The sequence below is a fragment of the Coregonus clupeaformis genome, chromosome 1, assembly GCF_020615455.1.
Source record: "Coregonus clupeaformis isolate EN_2021a chromosome 1, ASM2061545v1, whole genome shotgun sequence".
NCBI lineage: Eukaryota > Metazoa > Chordata > Actinopteri > Salmoniformes > Salmonidae > Coregonus > Coregonus clupeaformis.
In genome coordinates, this window is record NC_059192.1 from 91,719,047 (window position 1) to 91,738,612 (window position 19,566).

Sequence of the window (19,566 nt, forward strand, 5' to 3'; positions counted from 1 at the left end):
GGAGAACGGTACCTGCCCCAATGCATAGTGCCAACTGTAAAGTTTGGTGGAGGAGGAATAATGGTCTGGGGCTGTTTTTCATGGTTTGGGCTAGGCCCCTTAGTTCCAGTGAAGGGAAATATTAACGCTACAGCATATAATGACATTCTAGACGGTTCTGTGCTTCCAACTTTGTGGCAACAGTTTGGGGAAGGCCCACAGGGCTCTGTGCACAAAGTGAGGTCCATACAGAAATGGTTTGTCGAGATTGGTGAGGAAGAACTTGACTGGCCTGCCCAGAGCCCTGACCTTAACCCCATCGAACACCTTTGGGATGAATTGGAACGCCCAACCTCACTAATGCTCTTGTGGCTGAATGGAAGTAAGTCCCTGCAGCATTGTTCCAACATTTAGTGGAAAGCCTTCCCAGAAGAGTGGAGGCTGTTATAGCAGCAAAGGGGGACCAACTCCATATTAATGCCCATGATTTTGGAATGAGATGTTCGACGAGCAGGTGTCCACTTACTTTTGGTCATGAAGTGTATATTAGGCCCGGTTAAAGATTAGTTCTGGGAGTTATTAAAATGAGAAATAGTCAGTAAGAGGAGGGACAGAAGAGCTCTCTGTGAGGTTTTGTGGCTGTTGAAACCCAGAGTACTCTAACTGGACGGAGGATATATTCATCCTCAGTAGTGCAAAGGTTTATGAGTTATTGTGTGTCAAACGTGCAGGGAGACATGATCGAAAATGGCACAAATTCCAAGGCTTGATTATTCAAACTGGTGCGTAATCCATAGGCTTTAGGAGTGTGTTTTTTTAACCTACAATTCCCTTTCTTGTATACTCTGAGATTAAGTCCACAATTATCCTGGCTTAGGCCCAAAAACAACTGCAAACACATCCCTCTGGGCTTATTTAATCAGCATTCACTATAGCACTTAATACCCATCGTGACTACCGAGGTCGCTTCCTTTACAGACTAAAGAGGGCCATTAATATACTGCACCATCTCAATTCAACACAGGAATAACAAATATATTTGATATTAATGTGTGTGGAGAAGGTAGTGTAGGCAATAACACAGGATTCACACCCAGAGAGGGGATCAACCTAGAGGGGATATCCACAGAGGATTCCTAGCCATCCATGTAAGCCTAACGCCTCAATCAAACTGACATTCAGAGGGAGAGAGTGCAATTTTAAGTGCTGCATGGATTGTGCCTCCACTTACAAGTAAACCAATAGGGCTTTACCCCAAACAAACAACCTCTGTGGATTTGTAACATGGTTTCTATCTAAATCTCCTTTGAGGCTTTCCCATTTCCCCGGAGGAGAACAGGGGTGTGCTGTACTCACCGAAGCCAAGGCTTTGCCCAGTGCATCTCCAGTCTGCTGGCTTCCAGTGGCGTTCCCCCGATTTGCAGCAACTACATAAACAAGGAGAGGACATTTATAACACAGCGCATAGATTAAAGAAGAAAGCATAATTATGGACATTTATCTCGCCTATTGATATTTAAGAGTAGATCAACCAAATATTCGGCGTACCCATGACCCCGTCGGTGGTGTTGACAGGCGGGGTGTGTGTTGGGTTAACGAATGGTGAAGTGCTGGCGTTGCTGCGGTGGAAGCTGGACATTGGAGGAAGACTGGCATTGATGTCTGTCGGCGATACAGAGTGTGGAGGGTAGTTCTGAAAGACAAAGAGGACAAAACACGTGTACATGAGGACAAAACAATATTGTGTGTGCATACACTTGTTCAGTGGAAAGAATCGCATTTTGCATGGTGAAAAACTATCACTTGATAAATAGAGGTTATATGAATGTGGAGCCCAGACAGACAGAGGGCTTTGGTTGAGCAGCAGCTGCAGGCTCCCCGTGAGTCCCAGTGAGACACAGTGGGCAGACAGAGCAGAGCAGATGAAACACTGATAGAGGGGGTCAGCCGTGTCTTACACAGATACCGCCCAGACAGCAACATCAGATAGAGAGATAGCCAGGCCACGGCTCACACCGACCACTCTCACTACGGGCTCAGCAGAGAGGAGGGGATGTGCTCCGATGGGGCAGAACAGGACATGGATGCTGAATACACATAAGTCACAGTGTTTCCCCTAGCTAGACTTTTTCTGTAGGCAGGGTGGGCAATATTGTGGGCTGCAATATTGCACACCACAAATATTCAATTGAAACCAATGCAGGCCAAATGTTTTATGAGTATGGGGCAATAGAGCTTAAAGGGGAGGGGGTAGACTGTCTAAGAATAGGTAGGGGAAACATTGAGACTTACAGTATGTGCTTACATCACTAGCTGGGTTGCTTACCAGGCGGTCATGTGAGTGCATGTTGACGTAATTTCCTGACTGCGGCATGTGAGATGAAGATCCTCCCAGCATTCCTCCATAACTAGGCTGGTTGATCCCATTGGAGGAATTCCACGGGTCAGAAGAGTTGTGGGTCCCATCTAATGACAACAAACAGAGTTAAGTTGAAATGGATCCGTCTTGAGTTTCATCCCTATTCTTCACAGTATAATGACTCATTTAACAAAAGGATCATCCAATTGAAGAGACGTCGTGGATTTGATTCCAGAAGGGAGCAAAGACGTTTTAATGGCTTTAGTTTAATAACCAAGAACCGCCGTGAAGCAAACCACAACACACAGCTTGATTATGAGAGCCCAGAGAGACCTTTCCACATAGGGCAGTCCCCCTCCTCTCTGCTGAGTCGCTGGATCACACAAGGGGGTTGTTCACTCTCCCAGTCTGGTCTTAGGACTGAAACACAAGCCCTGTCCTGGACACAGCTGAGATAACACTAAGCCTCCCTTGGCTAACAGAAAGCAACCCCATCCCTTCAAAGACCACTGACTCTGAGCCCAGGCTCAGTGAAATACTGTCTACCAGAAGAAAGAAATGGCTAAATCGAGCGGAACATTTGAAACTGTTTAGCGACATCAGAGAGAGTGACTACAGAGAGAGTAACTGAGTGTGATGTTAGGATGTTTGTCCAGAAATATTTTCTCATGGGTCCACTGTCCATCAACAGGCAGGGGAAGACATTGACAAAGACAGATTGAACAAACAGATAATACTGGCTTCTTTAGACTCCATGACAGAGACTGTCTTAAGTCAGAATCACTTACCAAAGAAAGTGCTTGCAAACATACTGCTGGGGGGTTTGGGAGATGAGTAGGAGGGGGAATCTCTGTTGAAGTCTTCTGTGGAGTTGGGAGACGGGGCATACACCTGCCAAAGGAAAACAGACATTATCAACATGAATAACAACAGGAGGTGCACAGGGCAGTCTAGAATTTTGTCCAAGTCATTATCCTCTAAAACATAGCTTGTGACTGTTCTCTGTATGTGGTAGGAGCATAATGATGATGATTTGGTTGAGTTATTAGGATGATGCTGAAGAGGAACAATTCTAATCCCACACCACCCTGCCTGGTGGGTTGATCACAATCTAAAGCCAGTGCATTAAGGATGGATTCATTAACCATCATTAGATGAAAACGAGTATCTTTGACTAAATTCATCCCCTATTCCTTACACGACTGTCATCTGTAAAGTAGCGTTGTATGTTGAAGCCAGAATCATGTCTACTTTAATGAATGTAGTGAACGAACTGAGCCGTGGCGGTTTAAGAAGCCAGAGGTGTGGCAGCTGGGCTCATTTGGAAGGCTCATGGAGGGAGGACTGGATTATCAGGGGGTGTTTGCCTTTCAGATTGTCTCAGTTCTTAATGGAACTATAATGACACAAGCACACACGCGTTCATAAAAACACTCTGCAAATTGCAGCTCGCCAAAGAAACAGAAATCAAATCAGAAAATCAAATATGGGGCCTGTGCTTTTCTTTATTTTGCTACCTGGCTGTAAGCTGGCGAGGGATATAGGGAGGGGAAGAGCGGTGAGGCACAGAGCGCTGTTGTGCAGCTGTGGCTGTGCCAGGCTGGGTGGGAGGATCAAAGGGCCGTGAGGCCAAACATTAGTGATGTGGTCTCTGACTATCTACTCCAGATGGAGGGAGAGAGAGCAAGGGAGAGAGGGAGCTAGTGAACTCACCACGCCAGAAAGAGGGCTGGTCCCTCAACCCTAACACCATCACCATGCAGCACAAATCACTACCAGACCTGCCACCCAGCCCCCCCATCCTCTAGTCACCAGCAACATAAATTCCTCTTTCAATGACCTAATGGCATACTCATCTGTTTGCGTGAACAGAGCCCTTCAAGAACTTCAAAGGTTGCTTCCTAATGCAACAAGATGTGTCAGTGGGCATGGAGAGAATGTTTTGTTGTCCTACTGAAGTATAATGATCTTATTTACGAGACACAACCCCAACAAACTTAATTTGCCATCACTTTAGTACGTACGTCAAGAGAAAGACACGCACATATTCACTCACACACGTGAGCGACATATCAATTCCTTAAGCACCCAGTCAGTCAGCTTAGCCAACAGTCAGGGCCACGGGGTCTTGCTGAGCGAGCAGTGTGTGTGAGCATGTGATTAGCTGTGTGTGTACCTCCAGCACCCTAAATCTCGTTTAGCAGGGAGGGGAGGGGATCTCTTGGGTCCTCTGGCTCACACATGTGACCCAGGGTGTGGGGACTCCCGTGGTGATTCCAGGTTAGCCTCACACAGGAGCCCTGGCTTTGTCCCAGTCTGAGCCTCAATGGGCAGCATATGGCGGTGGATGATGCTAATTGTCCTCTTTACCCTGGCCTAGCCAGTCAAGGCATTAATAAAACATCCCAAACACCGGGCGCCTCATTCCCCTAGCCTCTGGAGGAGAGGGCCCGCCTGGCTTTCCTTTTACTACCACATTAATTAAAGAGACGTCACTCAGGGCCCATGCCACCAGGACCAGCACAGTTGTTAGAGTTTGGGTGTTTTGTTTCTGTATATTTTACGCATCACGTTTAATGTAAGAATATCTGTAGCCATCATAATCCATAAGCAATCATTAATTCAGGGTTTGTGGTTTATACACTAAGCTAACTCATGTTTGACTTAATATCAACAAGCATAAGATTTCACTGTCAGATTGGAGAGAATGGGGACAGTAGGTTCTTGGCAGAGCTTCATTCTGCAACTCTCTAGTCTCTCTGTGGCTGATCTGAGAGGGCTGATGAGTCCCTCCACACCTTTCCACACATCACCAGCCTGCAGCACCCGCCTTTGATCTCAACACCACACCAATCAAAACAGCACATGGAAAAAAACATTAAACTGTCAACATATGGATACACCAAATGACGACGGTGAAAATAACATCTTAAAAATAAATGATCACCGCCGCAAAAAACAGTCCAACAACTGAGGAACTCACAAAGACACAGCTGAAAGCAGTGGGCTGCTGGTGTCAACAGAATATCCTGTCTCTGCACGTCACTATGTGGAATCAAACCATGCACGAGGGCCTTTCTTTTCAAGTCTAAATCTAACACACTTATAGAGGCTTAAAGGCACACACGCAGCTCCAACACAATGGTCCCCTGCTACACAGCCCCAGCACCACCTTCCTGATGGGGCATGTTCAGCACTGCAGCCTAGTACCAGTCAACCCTTTAACAGAGACATCTCACGCCTCAAGCTGTTGATGCTTAAAAGCTCCAAGATTTAAGTCTCAAGAAACACAATTTTCAAAGACCAACTGCACTCTGATAAATGAGGTGATACCAGGTGTTATATATGTGGGAAGATGTGAACATGAAGTTTAAACTCTGAGGCAAAACTCATACACCTGATGTTATCTTGTGCTGTAAACAGTTATTTCATATTTCCTAAGGTGGGAAGAAAAACAGTAATTTACTGGATGCCTCCTTGGTCCAATCCTCAGTGCACTTGAGGGATATTAGACAGGAAAGGCCACACCTTAGATAAACACACTCCACCCACCAAATTCTCCCAAATATCTGAATTCTCTAAAGCTTGGGCTACTCATTTTCTCTGGAACTGGATGAAACAACAGAAGTAAAACTACTTCACACACCATAAAACACAGAAATCATTTTTTTTTGCCATAAAACCCATAATCACTCTCAAACTCAAACAAGTAAATGTGAGTTTTGTTGATGCTCACAATAAACACTATTTATCTCTCCCGCAAAGAATAAAAGATGAAGAGCTTGGTATTGGTTGGTTATTTATCGACTGCTCTGGATCATAAAGTTCAACTCTGACCCATGCTGCCCACATGCTCCCAATTTTCTCCCTCTACTGACCTTTAAGACCTTCCTGGTAATACCTAATATAAAAAGATCAAAGTGATCTGTGGTGCTGTAGGAACGAAGCGTATTGTCCTAATGGGGTATGAGGAGTGCTAAAGCACAAGCATGTTGACCTCATAAAAGTGAATCTCACAATGGTATAGAAATGTTCAACTCCCTGGTTTCTTTAAATCAGAGAATGAGGTCCAATGGGGCCTTGACTCTGAAACGTGGAGTTAATGTTCTAGATGAAGCTGAGTGGGTGTTTCAGTGTTTTGCTCTCTGGAGAGAAGCTGGGAAACAGAGGGAGCTTTTTCTCTCCTCATCTCTTATTCAGCAGCAGTGCCAGTGAGACTTTTACACCTGTGACACAATTACTGCAAGCATCTGAGGAAACTCAATTTAGCTCAGAGGCAGGTAAACCAAAACACAAATGCACGCAACCACACACACACACACGCACACTACACACTCTCCCACATCCACACACTACTACACACTCTCCCACATACACACACATAAAATAAAGTTTTTGCAGGAACACAGAAATCAAAGAGTTTTTTACTGAGCAATCCAGGAATTACATTAGGCTCCCTGTAGAGTCCAGAATGCCGATGTGATTAAAAACAGATGGAATAACAGCAACGCTGGTGCTCAGAGCTCAATCTACAAACAGGAAAGTCTAACCTCAACAGGCAGCCTCTTTTCCTTAATCATTCCCAGACTCCACGTGTTATTATTTCAACCCAGTCTCAGTGCTGAACCAACCATCCAGTAAAAATACATTCACAGCTAAAAAAAAACGATATTTTCAGTGTATAACACTGAAGTCTGTCTACGAACAGAGGTGAGAGAAAAAACATGATGTGTTTTACTTTTTTCAACCACACACATCCACATGTTGAGATTTGTTCCTACTTATATACAATGTATGTGCCTTGCTTATATTCTGCTTGATCTCTAATACAGAAGTATGTGCTGAAATCTACTTTAAGTTTTGACATACATGGTTAGCTAAAAAAAAAGTGAGCCATCTAGATTCAGGCTATAACATGTCTAGAACATATTGAGAGAGAAATGAAGTAAGTCCTCTATTTGAACTGCAAAGAAAAACAAATGGTACTGTCACACAGCTGTAACTGAGGCAACGGAAAAATCAGTCCACAGAGGAGAGAGGGAAAGAGAGAGAGACAGAGAGAGAGAGAGAGAGAGAGAGAGAGAGAGAGAGAGAGAGAGAGAGAGAGAGAGAGAGAGAGAGAGAGAGAGAGAGAGAGAGAGAGAGAGAGAGAGAGTAAAGCAGAGAGGAGTGATATACTCTAGAGCCGAGAAACATGCTGTGCAGCCGGACAACCCAATATTCTGTAACTCCATACCCGAAGGCCAATTACAAACGTGGACACACACACACACACACACACACACACACACACACACACACACACACACACACTCTCCCTCTCTTTCTCCCGCAGACAGAACTCACCGATTTCCCGTTGTAGTAATACATTAAGGAGTTGCTACCCATTCCAGGGACAGGGTAGGCGCAATACATGATAGCTTCGGCTATTAGACTGATGACTGGAGCAAGTGTACTGTTTCAGAACACGGCAGCAGCAGCACACAAGCCTTCTCCCTAGACATACATCGAACCCGTTCAAAAGGGACTAATTCTTTCAGTCCTGGGCTGGCCCTTCACACATGGATCTACTCAGAGGAAACTTATGCAAAGCAGGGCTGAACCATTCGCCACAGCGTTAGGGGGGTGGTTGAGAGAAGGGGAGGGGCTGAAATGGTTCTTCCCTGTAAGCCTCATATGTGCTGAGGCAAAGAGGAAAGCGGATCGGGGGAAGGGAGGGGGAGGGGGGGGGGTGTAAAAAAGATAAAGCGAGGAGGTGGGACAGAAAACAAATGATTTAGAAAGAGGAGAAAAAAACCCACATGCTCTTAAGGAAATTGTGAATGTCATGGATACATTAGAACTAGTAGATACAGTGGGGAAAAAAAGTATTTAGTCAGCCACCAATTGTGCAAGTTCTCCCACTTAAAAAGATGAGAGAGGCCTGTAATTTTCATCATAGGTACACGTAAACTATGACAGACAAATTTAGAAAAAAAAATCCAGAAAATCACATTGTAGGATTTTTAATGAATTTATTTGCAAATTATGGTGGAAAATAAGTATTTGGTCACCTACAAACAAGCAAGATTTCTGGCTCTCACAGACCTGTAACTTCTTCTTTAAGAGGCTCCTCTGTCCTCCACTCGTTACCTGTATTAATGGCACCTGTTTGAACTTGTTATCAGTATAAAAGACACCTGTCCACAACCTCAAACAGTCACACTCCAAACTCCACTATGGCCAAGAACAAAGAGCTGTCAAAGGACACCAGAAACAAAATTGTAGACCTGCACCAGGCTGGGAAGACTGAATCTGCAATAGGTAAGCAGCTTGGTTTGAAGAAATCAACTGTGGGAGCAATTATTAGGAAATGGAAGACATACAAGACCACTGATAATCTCCCTTGATCTGGGGCTCCACGCAAGATCTGACCCCGTGGGGTCAAAATGATCACAAGAACGGTGAGAAAAATCCCAGAACCACACGGGGGGACCTAGTGAATGACCTGCAGAGAGCTGGGACCAAAGTAACAAAGCCTACCATCAGTAACACACTACGCTGCCAGGGACTCAAATCCTGCAGTCCCAGACGTGTCCCCCTGCTTAAGCCAGTACATGTCCAGGCCCGTCTGAAGTTTGCTAGAGTGCATTTGGATGATCCAGAAGAGGATTGGGAGAATGTCATATGGTCAGATGAAACCAAAATAGAACTTTTTGGTAAAAACTCAACTCGTCGTGTTTGGAGGACAAAGAATGCTGAGTTGCATCCAAAATACACCATACCTACTGTGAAGCATGGGGGTAGAAACAGCATGCTTTGGGGCTGTTTTTCTGCAAAGGGACCAGGACGACTGATCCGTGTAAAGGAAAGAATGAATGGGGCCATGTATCGTGAGATTTTGAGTGAAAACCTCCTTCCATCAGCAAGGGCATTGAAGATGAAACGTGGCTGGGTCTTTCAGCATGACAATTATCCCAAACACACCACCCGGCAATGAAGGAGTGGCTTCGTAAGAAGCATTTCAAGGTCCTGGAGTGGCCTAGCCAGTCTCCAGATCTCAACCCCATAGAAAATCTTTGGATGGAGTTGAAAGTCCGTGTTGCCCAGTGACAGCCCCAAAACATCACTGCTCTAGAGGAGATCTGCATGGAGGAATGGGCCAAAATACCAGCAACAGTGTGTGAAAACCTTGTGAAGACTTACAGAAAACGTTTGACCTGTGTCATTGCCAACAAAAAGGTATATAACAAAGTATTGAGAAACTTTTCTTATTGACCAAATACTTATTTTCCACCATAATTTGCAAATAAATTAATAAAAAATCCTACAATGTGATTTTCTGGATTTTTTTTTCTCATTTTGTCTGTCATAGTTGACGTGTACCTATGATGAAAATTACAGGCCTCTCTCATCTTTTTAAGTGGGAGAACTTGCACAATTGGTGGCTGACTAAATACTTTTTTTCCCCACTGTATATGGAGGCTTAAATATGCTGATCTAGTGAGATATACATGGCGGAGACTGAATCAAGCTAGTCGTCTTGACTTCTTTCTTATCTCATTCTCGTTGGCACCAAAAGTAAAAAAAAGTGTTGATAGGGGACAGAATGCGGTCGGACCATCATATAATAGGCATATACATTACTCTGACTGAATTTCCACGTGGGCGAGGATATTGGAAATTTAATCAAAGCCTATTAGATGATAATTTATTTATAATTAGAACAAAGGAATTTATAACTGACTTTTTCCAACATAACATAGGTACAGCGAATCCCCTCATTGTATGGGACACCTTTAAATGTGCCTTTAGAGGCCATGCAATTCAGTACTCATCTCGAAAACAAAAGCAATTTAGGTCAAAAGAGTTTATACTAAGAAAGGAAATAGAAAGTCTAACAGAACAGATAGATGGCAATAAAAACTGTAACATAGAGGCTCAGAATAAATTAGAGGAAAAACAAAAAGAAATGGAAAAACTTATTCAAGAAAGATCAAGTGTAATATATTATAAAAATAAAGCAAACTGGATGGAATATGGGGAAAAATGCACAAAATTCTTTTTTAATCTTCAACATAGGAATGCTACCAAAAAGAACTTAATGAAACTGGTTACAATTGACGGAGTCACCCATAATTCACCTAATGATATTTTGAAGGAAGAAACAAAGTATTTTAAGCATATGTTTTCTTTTCAGTCGCCTCCATCTCCTCTAACTGAAGCTAATTGTAGAGATTTTTTCCTATTGATAATGTCAAATTAACAGCCACACAGAAAGACTCATGTGAAGGTGAAATTACAGAGGAGGAACTTCTGGATGCAATTAAAGACTTTAAGTCCGGGGAAAACTCCAGGGTTGGATGGCATACCAATCGAGGTATACCAAACCTTTTTGATATACTAAGAGGACCGTTATTAGCATGTTTTAACCACTCCTATGTAAATGGTAGATTATCTGACACTCAAGAAGAAGGTCTGATCTCATTATTACTGAAACAGGATACAAGTGGAAAATATAAAGATCCAGTCCATTTACAAAATTGGAGGCCCCTTACACTTCAGTGTTGTGATGCAAAAATCCTAGCAAAATGTATAGCGCATAGAATTAAAAAGGTATTGTCGGATATTATTCATTCTAATCAGACAGGTTTTTTACATGGAAGATACATTGGAGATAATATAAGGCAAGTATTGGAAACAATAGAACACTATGGAAAATATGGGAAACCAGGCCTGCTATTCATAGCAGACTTCGAAAAGGCATTTGATAAAGTTCGACTGGAATTTATATATAAATGCCTGGAGCATTTCAATTTTGGAGAATCTCTTATAAAATGGGTCAAAATCATGTATAGTAACCCTAGGTGTAAAATAGTAAATAATGGCTATTTCTCAGAAAGTTTCAAACTGTCAAGAGGAGTGAAACAAGGTTGTCCACTATCGGCATATCTATTTATTGTGGCCATCGAGATGTTAGCTATTAAAATCAGATCCAATAATAATATCAGAGGATTAGAAATACAGGGCTTAAAAACAAAGGTGTCATTGTACGCAGATGATTCATGTTTTCTTTTAGATCCACAACTAGAATCCCTCCACAGCCTCATAGAGGATCTAGATACATTTTCTAACCTCTCTGGATTAAAACCAAATTATGACAAATGTACTATATTACGTATTGGATCACTAAAAAATACAATTTTTACATGACCATGTAGTTTACCAATAAAATGGTCTGATGGTGATGTGGATATACTCGGAATACATATCCCAAAGGAAATAAATGATCTCACTTCAATAAATTTTAATAGAAAGTTAGCAAAAATAGATAAGATCTTACTACCATGGAAAGGAAAATACCTGTCAATTTGTGGAAAAATCACCCTGATTAACTCTTTAGTATTATCCCAGTTTACCTATTTGCTTATGGTCTTGCCTACGCCTAGCAAACAGTTTTTTAAATTATATGAGAAAAAAATATTCAATTTTATTTGGAACGGCAAGCCAGACAAAATTAAAAGAGCATATTTATATAATGAATATGAATTCGGAGGACAGAAATTATTAAATATTAAAGCATTAGACCTATCACTAAAATCTTCAGTCATCCAAAAGTTATACTTAAATCCGAACTGGTTCTCAAGCAAATTAGTAAGATTGTCTCACCCACTGTTCAAGAAAGGCCTTTTTCCCTTTATTCAGATTACAACCTCTCACTTTCAGTTATTTGAAAAGGAAATAATCTCCCAAATGTCACTATTTCTAAAACAAGCCATAGAAAGTTGGTTGCAATTTCAATTTAATCCTCCAGAAACGACAGAACAAATAATGCAACAAATATTGTGGTTGAATTCAAATATACTAATTGACAAAAAACCTTTATTTTTTGACAGAATGTTTAAAAAAGGTATAATCTTCGTAAATGATATCATCGGTAGGACTGGTGGAGTTATGTCGCACATGCAGCTAACAAAAACATATGGAAATGTCTGCTCTACCCAAAATTACAACCAAATAATTGCAGCCTTACCGCAAAAGTGGAAGAGGAAAGTTGAAGGGGGAGAAAGTAAGGAACTTGTCTGTCGGCCTTGCATTAAAGAACATAATTGGTTAAGGAAAACTGTGATAAATAAAAAAGTATATCAGTTTCACTTAAGGACCAAAGGATTGACAGCAGTCCCATATAGATTGCAAAATAGTTGGGAAGAGATCTTTGACGTACCGATCCCATGGCATAGTGTTTATGAACTGACACGCAAAACGACACCGGATTCAAAAAATTAGAATCTTTCAATTTAAATTATTATATAAAATTCTTGCTACCAATAGAATGTTATTTATATGGGGGATACAATCTTCCCAGCTCTGCAGATTTTGCTGTGAAGAGATAGAATCATTAGATCATTTGTTTTGTTTCTGTCCATTTGTAGCTTGTTTTTGGACACAGGTCCAGGAATGGCTAAAGGATTGCAATATTTACCTGGAACTAACCTTGCAGATAGCATTACTGGGTGATCTGAAAAGTCATAGTCAATCAATCAATAATATAATAATACTTTTAGCAAAAATGTTTATTTTTAATTCACAATCTGTAGAAGCAATGAGAATAGAAAGGTTCAGAACTTTTGTAAAACATCACAGTATGGTTGAAATATATATGGCAAATAGAAATCCTATATGGATGGTGTTAAGAGATAGATGGGAGGTATTGAATAGAGTTGAAGGATGGGACTAATAACAAATAACAACAAATAATAACAAAGATAGCTAATAATGTAAGCATACTGTGTCCATAATAAGTATATAGGTTGTATGTTGGGAGCTTTTGGGAAAGAGCACAGTTAGAAAGATATGGCATTTAGAAGCAAACCGGATGGACATCATGAAAATGATCGGAGAGGTTGAGAGTAGAAGAAGTTTAGGAGCAAAAAAATAGATATGTATGTATGTTATATATATATATATATATATATATATATATATATATATATATATATATATATATATATGTATATATGTATGTGTGTGTATGTGTATATATGATATATATATATATATATATATATATATATAGATAGATATAGAATTATTGTAAAATTAACTCTGTCTATAAGGTGTAGATAGTAAGTATAGACCGGAAGTAGAGGCCTGGGCGTTGTTGTTCACTAATTTACTCCAAGTAGGGAAAGGATGGTGGGGTTGAAAAGTAATAAAGGGGAATATATATATAAAAAATTAAAATAAACATGGGGGATTGGAAGTGATGCAGACAATTACATTGATAGAAGATACAATCTATCTGCAATATTAAGCTGATCCATCCCCCCGAAAAAAATAAATAAATAAAAATAAATAAAGAAAAAGAAAAAAATTAAAAATAAAAAAAAAGAGGAGAAAAATATGATAACTCCCAAGCATAAACATTTAGATTTTCTGCAGGGGAGCTGGAGCTAAAACTATTTAGCTTTGGGCATGGTATCATCAATTTACTTTATTCAAAAGCAAACAAATTACTGGGTAAGTAACTGCAATAAACATGCTCTCCCACACAGGTTTTAATCCTGAGTGGGCTAATCTGTTGTTTTTGTAATAACTGAATTAGTCCGCTAGCAGTGAGGTAAAATGAAGGGATAGGGTTTCTTCAGCTACACAACCATCTGGACAGGAGTTTAACCTGTTCCCACCCTCAACATTATGCCAATTAACAACCAATATGGGAAAGTGGACTATCAACAAGGAAAGGTAAAGATGAAGGGAAAATAAGAGTTTAAATTACATTTGGATTATATTTCTTAGGTAGAATACCCAGAGTAATAAAAACAGACTGGGAGAAGGAGAAAGAAACATTTAGAATGTTCTAGAACATCTTAGTGAGAATGTTCATGTATACTGTGTGCTTCCAAAACAATGAAACTTTCCCTATTGTCAGAATGAACCCACTTCTCACGACGGTGACTGTAAACAGAGAGAGTTGTTAAACACACGCAACAGCTGCAGAGGGGCCGGGCCATGTGACGTCAGACAGGCAACAGAACTGTGATGCTCCATTTCCTAAACCCCCGGGGGCCTCAGGCTCAGACGTACACCACAGGCCAGGGGGAAGCAGAGGGGAACAACCGAAACAGCCACAGCCATTTCATTTCACTGTCTGCCTGTCACTCTCAGACCGCTCTGCTGTTCCATGTCGGCCTCCATTGAAGGAGGAGAAAGAGGAGAGGTGGAGAAAGAGAAGAGGAGGAAGAGCGAGGCCAGAGGAGAGGAGAGGACTGACCCGTGTGCCATACAGAGCCTTTAAAGCCCACTCCATCCAGCCTCCCTGGAGCCTTTCATGTCTGCCAGTGGAAGCTTCCTGGACTAAACACAGTCCTGTGCACTCATTGAGAGCATTATTGTTATAGAAAGATGACAGCCTCCCCTTCCCAAAGAAAACAAGGCTTTATTATGTTTTTCCTTTAGTACTATTATTATTTATTCCTCTTTCTTCTCCGAGATTCTTTTAAACTCTTCCAAGGCACTGGGGTCTACATGCTGGTACCACTTTATATCTGGACCCGTTTCAAGTTGATGCTTTAAGGAAAATGTGCGTTTGAAGGGTCCAAAAACGGGTCCGGACACAGAAGGCCATACTGAGAAAAAAAGACTTGAAAGCTCAAAGAGAGTGAGTAAAGAGAGATGGACTCAACACTGATAAAAGCAGACGTGTTACTAAATGTAGCTGCAAACACAGGGACACTTTGGGATCCTTTACATTTGTCTAACAGACAAACAGATATTAGTTGTATTAGTGAGAAGACACCCATGTTGTCATACTTCATTTCCTGAGCTACTGAACCATGTCAGATCTCATCCTAAACACCAATCTTCTTAAGACAGAGACAGAATCACCACCCTCTATCACACCATCAACATCCAACCTGGGCCCGGCCCCTGACCCATCAGCCACCAAGAAACAGGACAAAGATTTTAAAGACCAGTCTGCATCTGTGTCAAAGTGGGCCAAGTGTTACCTCACTGGCAGCCACCCAGCCATGCACCTGTCCACACAACTCACCTCTAATCACATTTGAGCCACTGGCCATGCTTTTTTCCCTGGGATTTCTTTGGGTGTTAAAAAAGATCCACCGCAAATCCACCAACTGAGGTCACCTCCATCTCATGCATGGATTTAGCCATGATGTCATAAGACAGGATGGGGTGATTGTTTCCTGTAAGAAGCTCTGGTTTTTATTTGGGGGAGCGGGCAGTGGGGGGGTGTTCTTAATCTGCCCAAAACCCCACAAGAAGTTCATAACACAGCGTGGCCTTGACTTAATTACACATTCATTACACGTTAACGCCAATGATTTACGACTGCATAAGTCAGCACAGAACAGGCATTTTGTCATCTGTAGGCTGTTCCAGACCAGGCATACAGTACAGTGCTACTGGCTCTGCTTCAGTTTGAGATGTTAGAGTATCTCTAACTGCTGAATCTCTAACTACAGACACGTTTCCTCCTCTTCCAACTCCCCCTGACCTTATTTCCCTAACGCTTTGCATGTGTGTATGAAGCAGAAAGGTGCTTTAAAGTTATTTATAACGCACTCAGTCTGTGTGACTGAGTAAACATACACATCCTCTAGTGCTGGTTCTGCCAGACATATAGCTATGGTAATCCTGGCTGAGCCACTCCTGGCCTGGCTGACTGATTGACCTGACATAGGAGATACACACACACACGTACACAGAGAGACAGACCGACATACACAGAGACACACAGAGAGACAGACACACAGACACAGAGAGACAGACAGACAGACACCCTACCCTCCCCAGAGTTTACTCAGACTGGGCCATCGATCTCCAGCCCACAGACATGCCTCATATGATCTTTTTCAGTACAACCCTACACTGCTGTGAGTTAATTCACCATAGGCTGGAACACCCACTCTCTCGCTCACCCATCCAAATATGATCTGAACCACATTCCCAACTGACCACAAAATAACACTCCACCCAACTCCCTTTCATCAACTCTGCCCTTTGTCTTCCAAATACTCGTGGACATACAAACCTCACTCCCCCATACAACTGTTCATAAACTTATTTTGTGATAGGAGCCTGCTCTAGCTCCATAGCAACATCACATCAAATTCCTCCCTTGTGTCTTTGTATGTTCTCAGTCATCAAATACGACTCTGGAACCAATGAATTGTATTAATAATATCATGGATGTCACGACAACGACAATGTGTACTCCACAAACACAGAGATCCAATAAGCATTACTAAAGCTGCAGGATGGAAGGAGGCTATCTCTGAGCCACGACATTAAGACTGAGCCTCTCTATCCAGTTCAGCCTAGTACAGTAGGTCAGTGTTTTGCCAGTGTCCTCTAGTCTTTCACTGGGCCAATCCACAACCAGGCACCCAAGAAGGACCAATCCAATCAAAGCGCCCTGACATGGCTCTGACTTACACACTCTGAGGAAACCCCTCTCCGCATTACGGGGAGCATCTGACCTACAACTGGGTCTGCAGCTACAACCTATAGCATGAGCTTCACATGGTGATGCTCTCTTAGACCAGAGGGGTATACTACAAAGCAGGATCAATGAGTTAGCCAGCTAACTTTGATAAACAACTAGGAATAACTATTTATTTTCTGGTTCATTAAGAAGGCTAAACTTAGATATGTGTTTTTGGTTGTTGAGTCAATTAGACCATGGCCATTTCAAGCGTATCTAAAAAAATATATATATATTTCAGAATATTTAGACAAGTTAGCTTGATAACTCATTGATCCTGTTTTGTAGTATACCCCACTGGCCACTCTGGCGTGGCTTAGAGTTCAACGACCTCTGACTAACACACTCTATTAACCTAATCATTAGCGATTGTTGACAGAGCACCGTCCCAAGCCTGCCAGGCAGCAGTCTAAAATCAAGGTCTGCATTAACGTGGTGCACTCACGCAGACAGGCCCTACATAAATAATTTACTACAGGCCGAAATGTGAGTAATGACTTTAATGTGTGCATTCATTTCTGCTTCATGTTCTTTTAACTCTGTTTCTCTCCTTGTAGATGAAAGCAGCCGGGACCTCTGGAGTTGTTGGCCTGCTCCTTTATCTCTGCCTCTCATGTCATAGGTAAATTTGAGCAACCCAAAGACCGATAAACACACCCAGGCAAAGCCCATGGGAGGGAGGGGGTGAGGATCTCTGTTCAGGATCATCCCAGTCAAACGAGGGACATCTATCTAATCAGCCATCTGATGAGCTCATCTCCAGAGGGCCTTCAGACTGGGGTCAGAGCACAGCAGAAGAGCCTGGCACACTGCCCCCTGGTGGTCTGACTCTGACCTGCTGACCTGATAGGACAGGGGCATGGTGTTGAGATAATGGGCATCATGCCAACCCAGAGATGGATGTGAGCTGGTCTGTAGCCAGGAGGCAGAGGTAGACAGAAAGACAGTCCTGTTCTGTTTAGTACTATAAATATTCTAGAATTGACTTTAGAAAATGAAACAGACCATGTCTCCTGTAGCTCAGTTGGTAGAGCATGGCGCTTGCAACGCCAGGGTTGTGGGTTCGTTTCCCACGGGGGGCCAGTATGAAAATGTATGCACTCACTAACTGTAAGTCGCTCTGGATAAGAGCGTCTGCTAAATGACTAAAATGTAATGTCAACCCACATTCCATGCACCATAGAAAGTATTGTCAGCTATGTCACAATGACCATTCTCTTAAAATTCTCCTTGAATAAGAAAATAGAGAAATTAAAATAAATGCTTCATCAAAAATGTTTAGATACAAGAATGTCGAGGTACATGACGAATGTTGTCTGATAAGTCATCTGATGCTGTGAAACAGCCAGACAACAAGGGAACCCAGATCACTTGAGACGATACAACTGTGCCTACATGAAAGGGCCACATCAAACAATGATTGTTTGGCTGTATTTGCAGAAGGCTTTGCTGACGCGTTTCATCCCAAGGCACGTCTACTCACAAGAGCTGCCCTCTGCCAGGTCCTGACCTGCCCTGGTTCAAAGAGAACCCAAAATGAGCTCTGCTTCCTGCCTGCCTGCACCATTCTGCTCCGCCTGCAGATGGCTGTCTAGTCAAAATACTTGTAGCTGCATCGATGAAAGGGAGCTGTAGTCTCTCTGAGTTCAGCAAAACACACACACACACACACACACACACACACACACACACACACACAAAGGAGATAACCTCTGTGTGTCATTCACCCGACCCCTGCGAGGCAAAATCCTGGGTCTTAGTCTCAGAGCCCGGAGCAGAGCAGACTTCCTCTCTTCTAGTCCCTGTTTCCCTGCTAAGTGCAAGTCTCTCAGAAACAAGGGTGTCTGAGTGATCTGTCAAAAGCAAATGACAATCTTTTTTGTCATTCACAGCCAGGGTTCTCGCTAGCAAAAGTCCCTGAAGGGAGTTGATTCCGCCCCCCCATCTCCCCCCTCTCCCGCCACTTTCTTTCTTTCCCTCCTCCAGACTAGCATCACCACAGCCAAGGAGGAAGTGTCACATCAAGCCGTTGTGCCAGTGACAAGGGCGCGTAAAAAAAGCCTGCCTATTTACACACACCAGCCATGCCCTCCCAGCTACACATGAATATCCTACAAGATACAGCTTTTCCCCATGAGCCACAGAGCTGCCACCGTGGCACGTCTCTCTCCTCTGTCTCCCTGTCAGACGGACCCTTAACGCAGGTGCCCGTACAGCTGCCCGTCAGCAACCCTGCTCTGCAGCAGGCTGTCCATCCAATGATAAACCGTTATGTCTTCACTCAGCGCGATGCTCAGTTTACAAAGTGATACATCTAGCTATGACCACGGACAGTCCACTGTATCATGAAGTAAGCCTTACAAGACTTAAGTCTGATACAGTCAACTTCTGATCATCTGCAATGGCTAAGGACCTTGTGTTTGTGTGGATTGTACATTATACTGGATTTATGTTCTACTTTTAATATAAATAACAGAAGCAATAAATAATGTGTTTGAATTGGGACTAGTGGACTCCAGTGCACATATACACTACATCAGGGTTCCCCAATATACAAAATGGTTTGAAATGATTATGTTTTAGTCAAATGTTATATCTGTTTGGGCTTCTTGCGGTCAATTTGCAGTCCACCAATTATTTGTAATTAAGTTCCGGCCCCCTGACCATCCTCTCATGAAACAAATGGGCCAATGGCTGAATCTAGTTGATGATCTCTGTACTACATCATGTTCATGCCACA

At 42.4% G+C, this 19,566-nt stretch overlaps 1 protein-coding gene across 7 annotated transcripts in view; it reads right to left on the minus strand.

The window, feature by feature from the left end:
• tcf12 (transcription factor 12) overlaps positions 1-19,566 on the minus strand; it is a 90,592-nt gene that overhangs the window by 16,486 nt on the left and 54,540 nt on the right. For 5 of the 7 annotated variants that reach the window (XM_041894119.2, XM_041894157.2, XM_041894165.2 and 2 more), the window contains exons 9-12: positions 3,127-3,229; positions 2,306-2,445; positions 1,528-1,672; positions 1,336-1,406 (exon numbers count right to left, since the gene is read on the minus strand). In XM_041894119.2, the coding sequence (XP_041750053.2) occupies positions 1,336-1,406; positions 1,528-1,672; positions 2,306-2,445; positions 3,127-3,229 (459 nt within the window). Of the gene's footprint in view, positions 1-1,335; positions 1,407-1,527; positions 1,673-2,305; positions 2,446-3,126; positions 3,230-7,684; positions 7,907-19,566 lie in introns of those variants that run through there. The other 2 variants (XM_041894175.2, XM_041894184.2) reach the window with 2 other exon arrangements.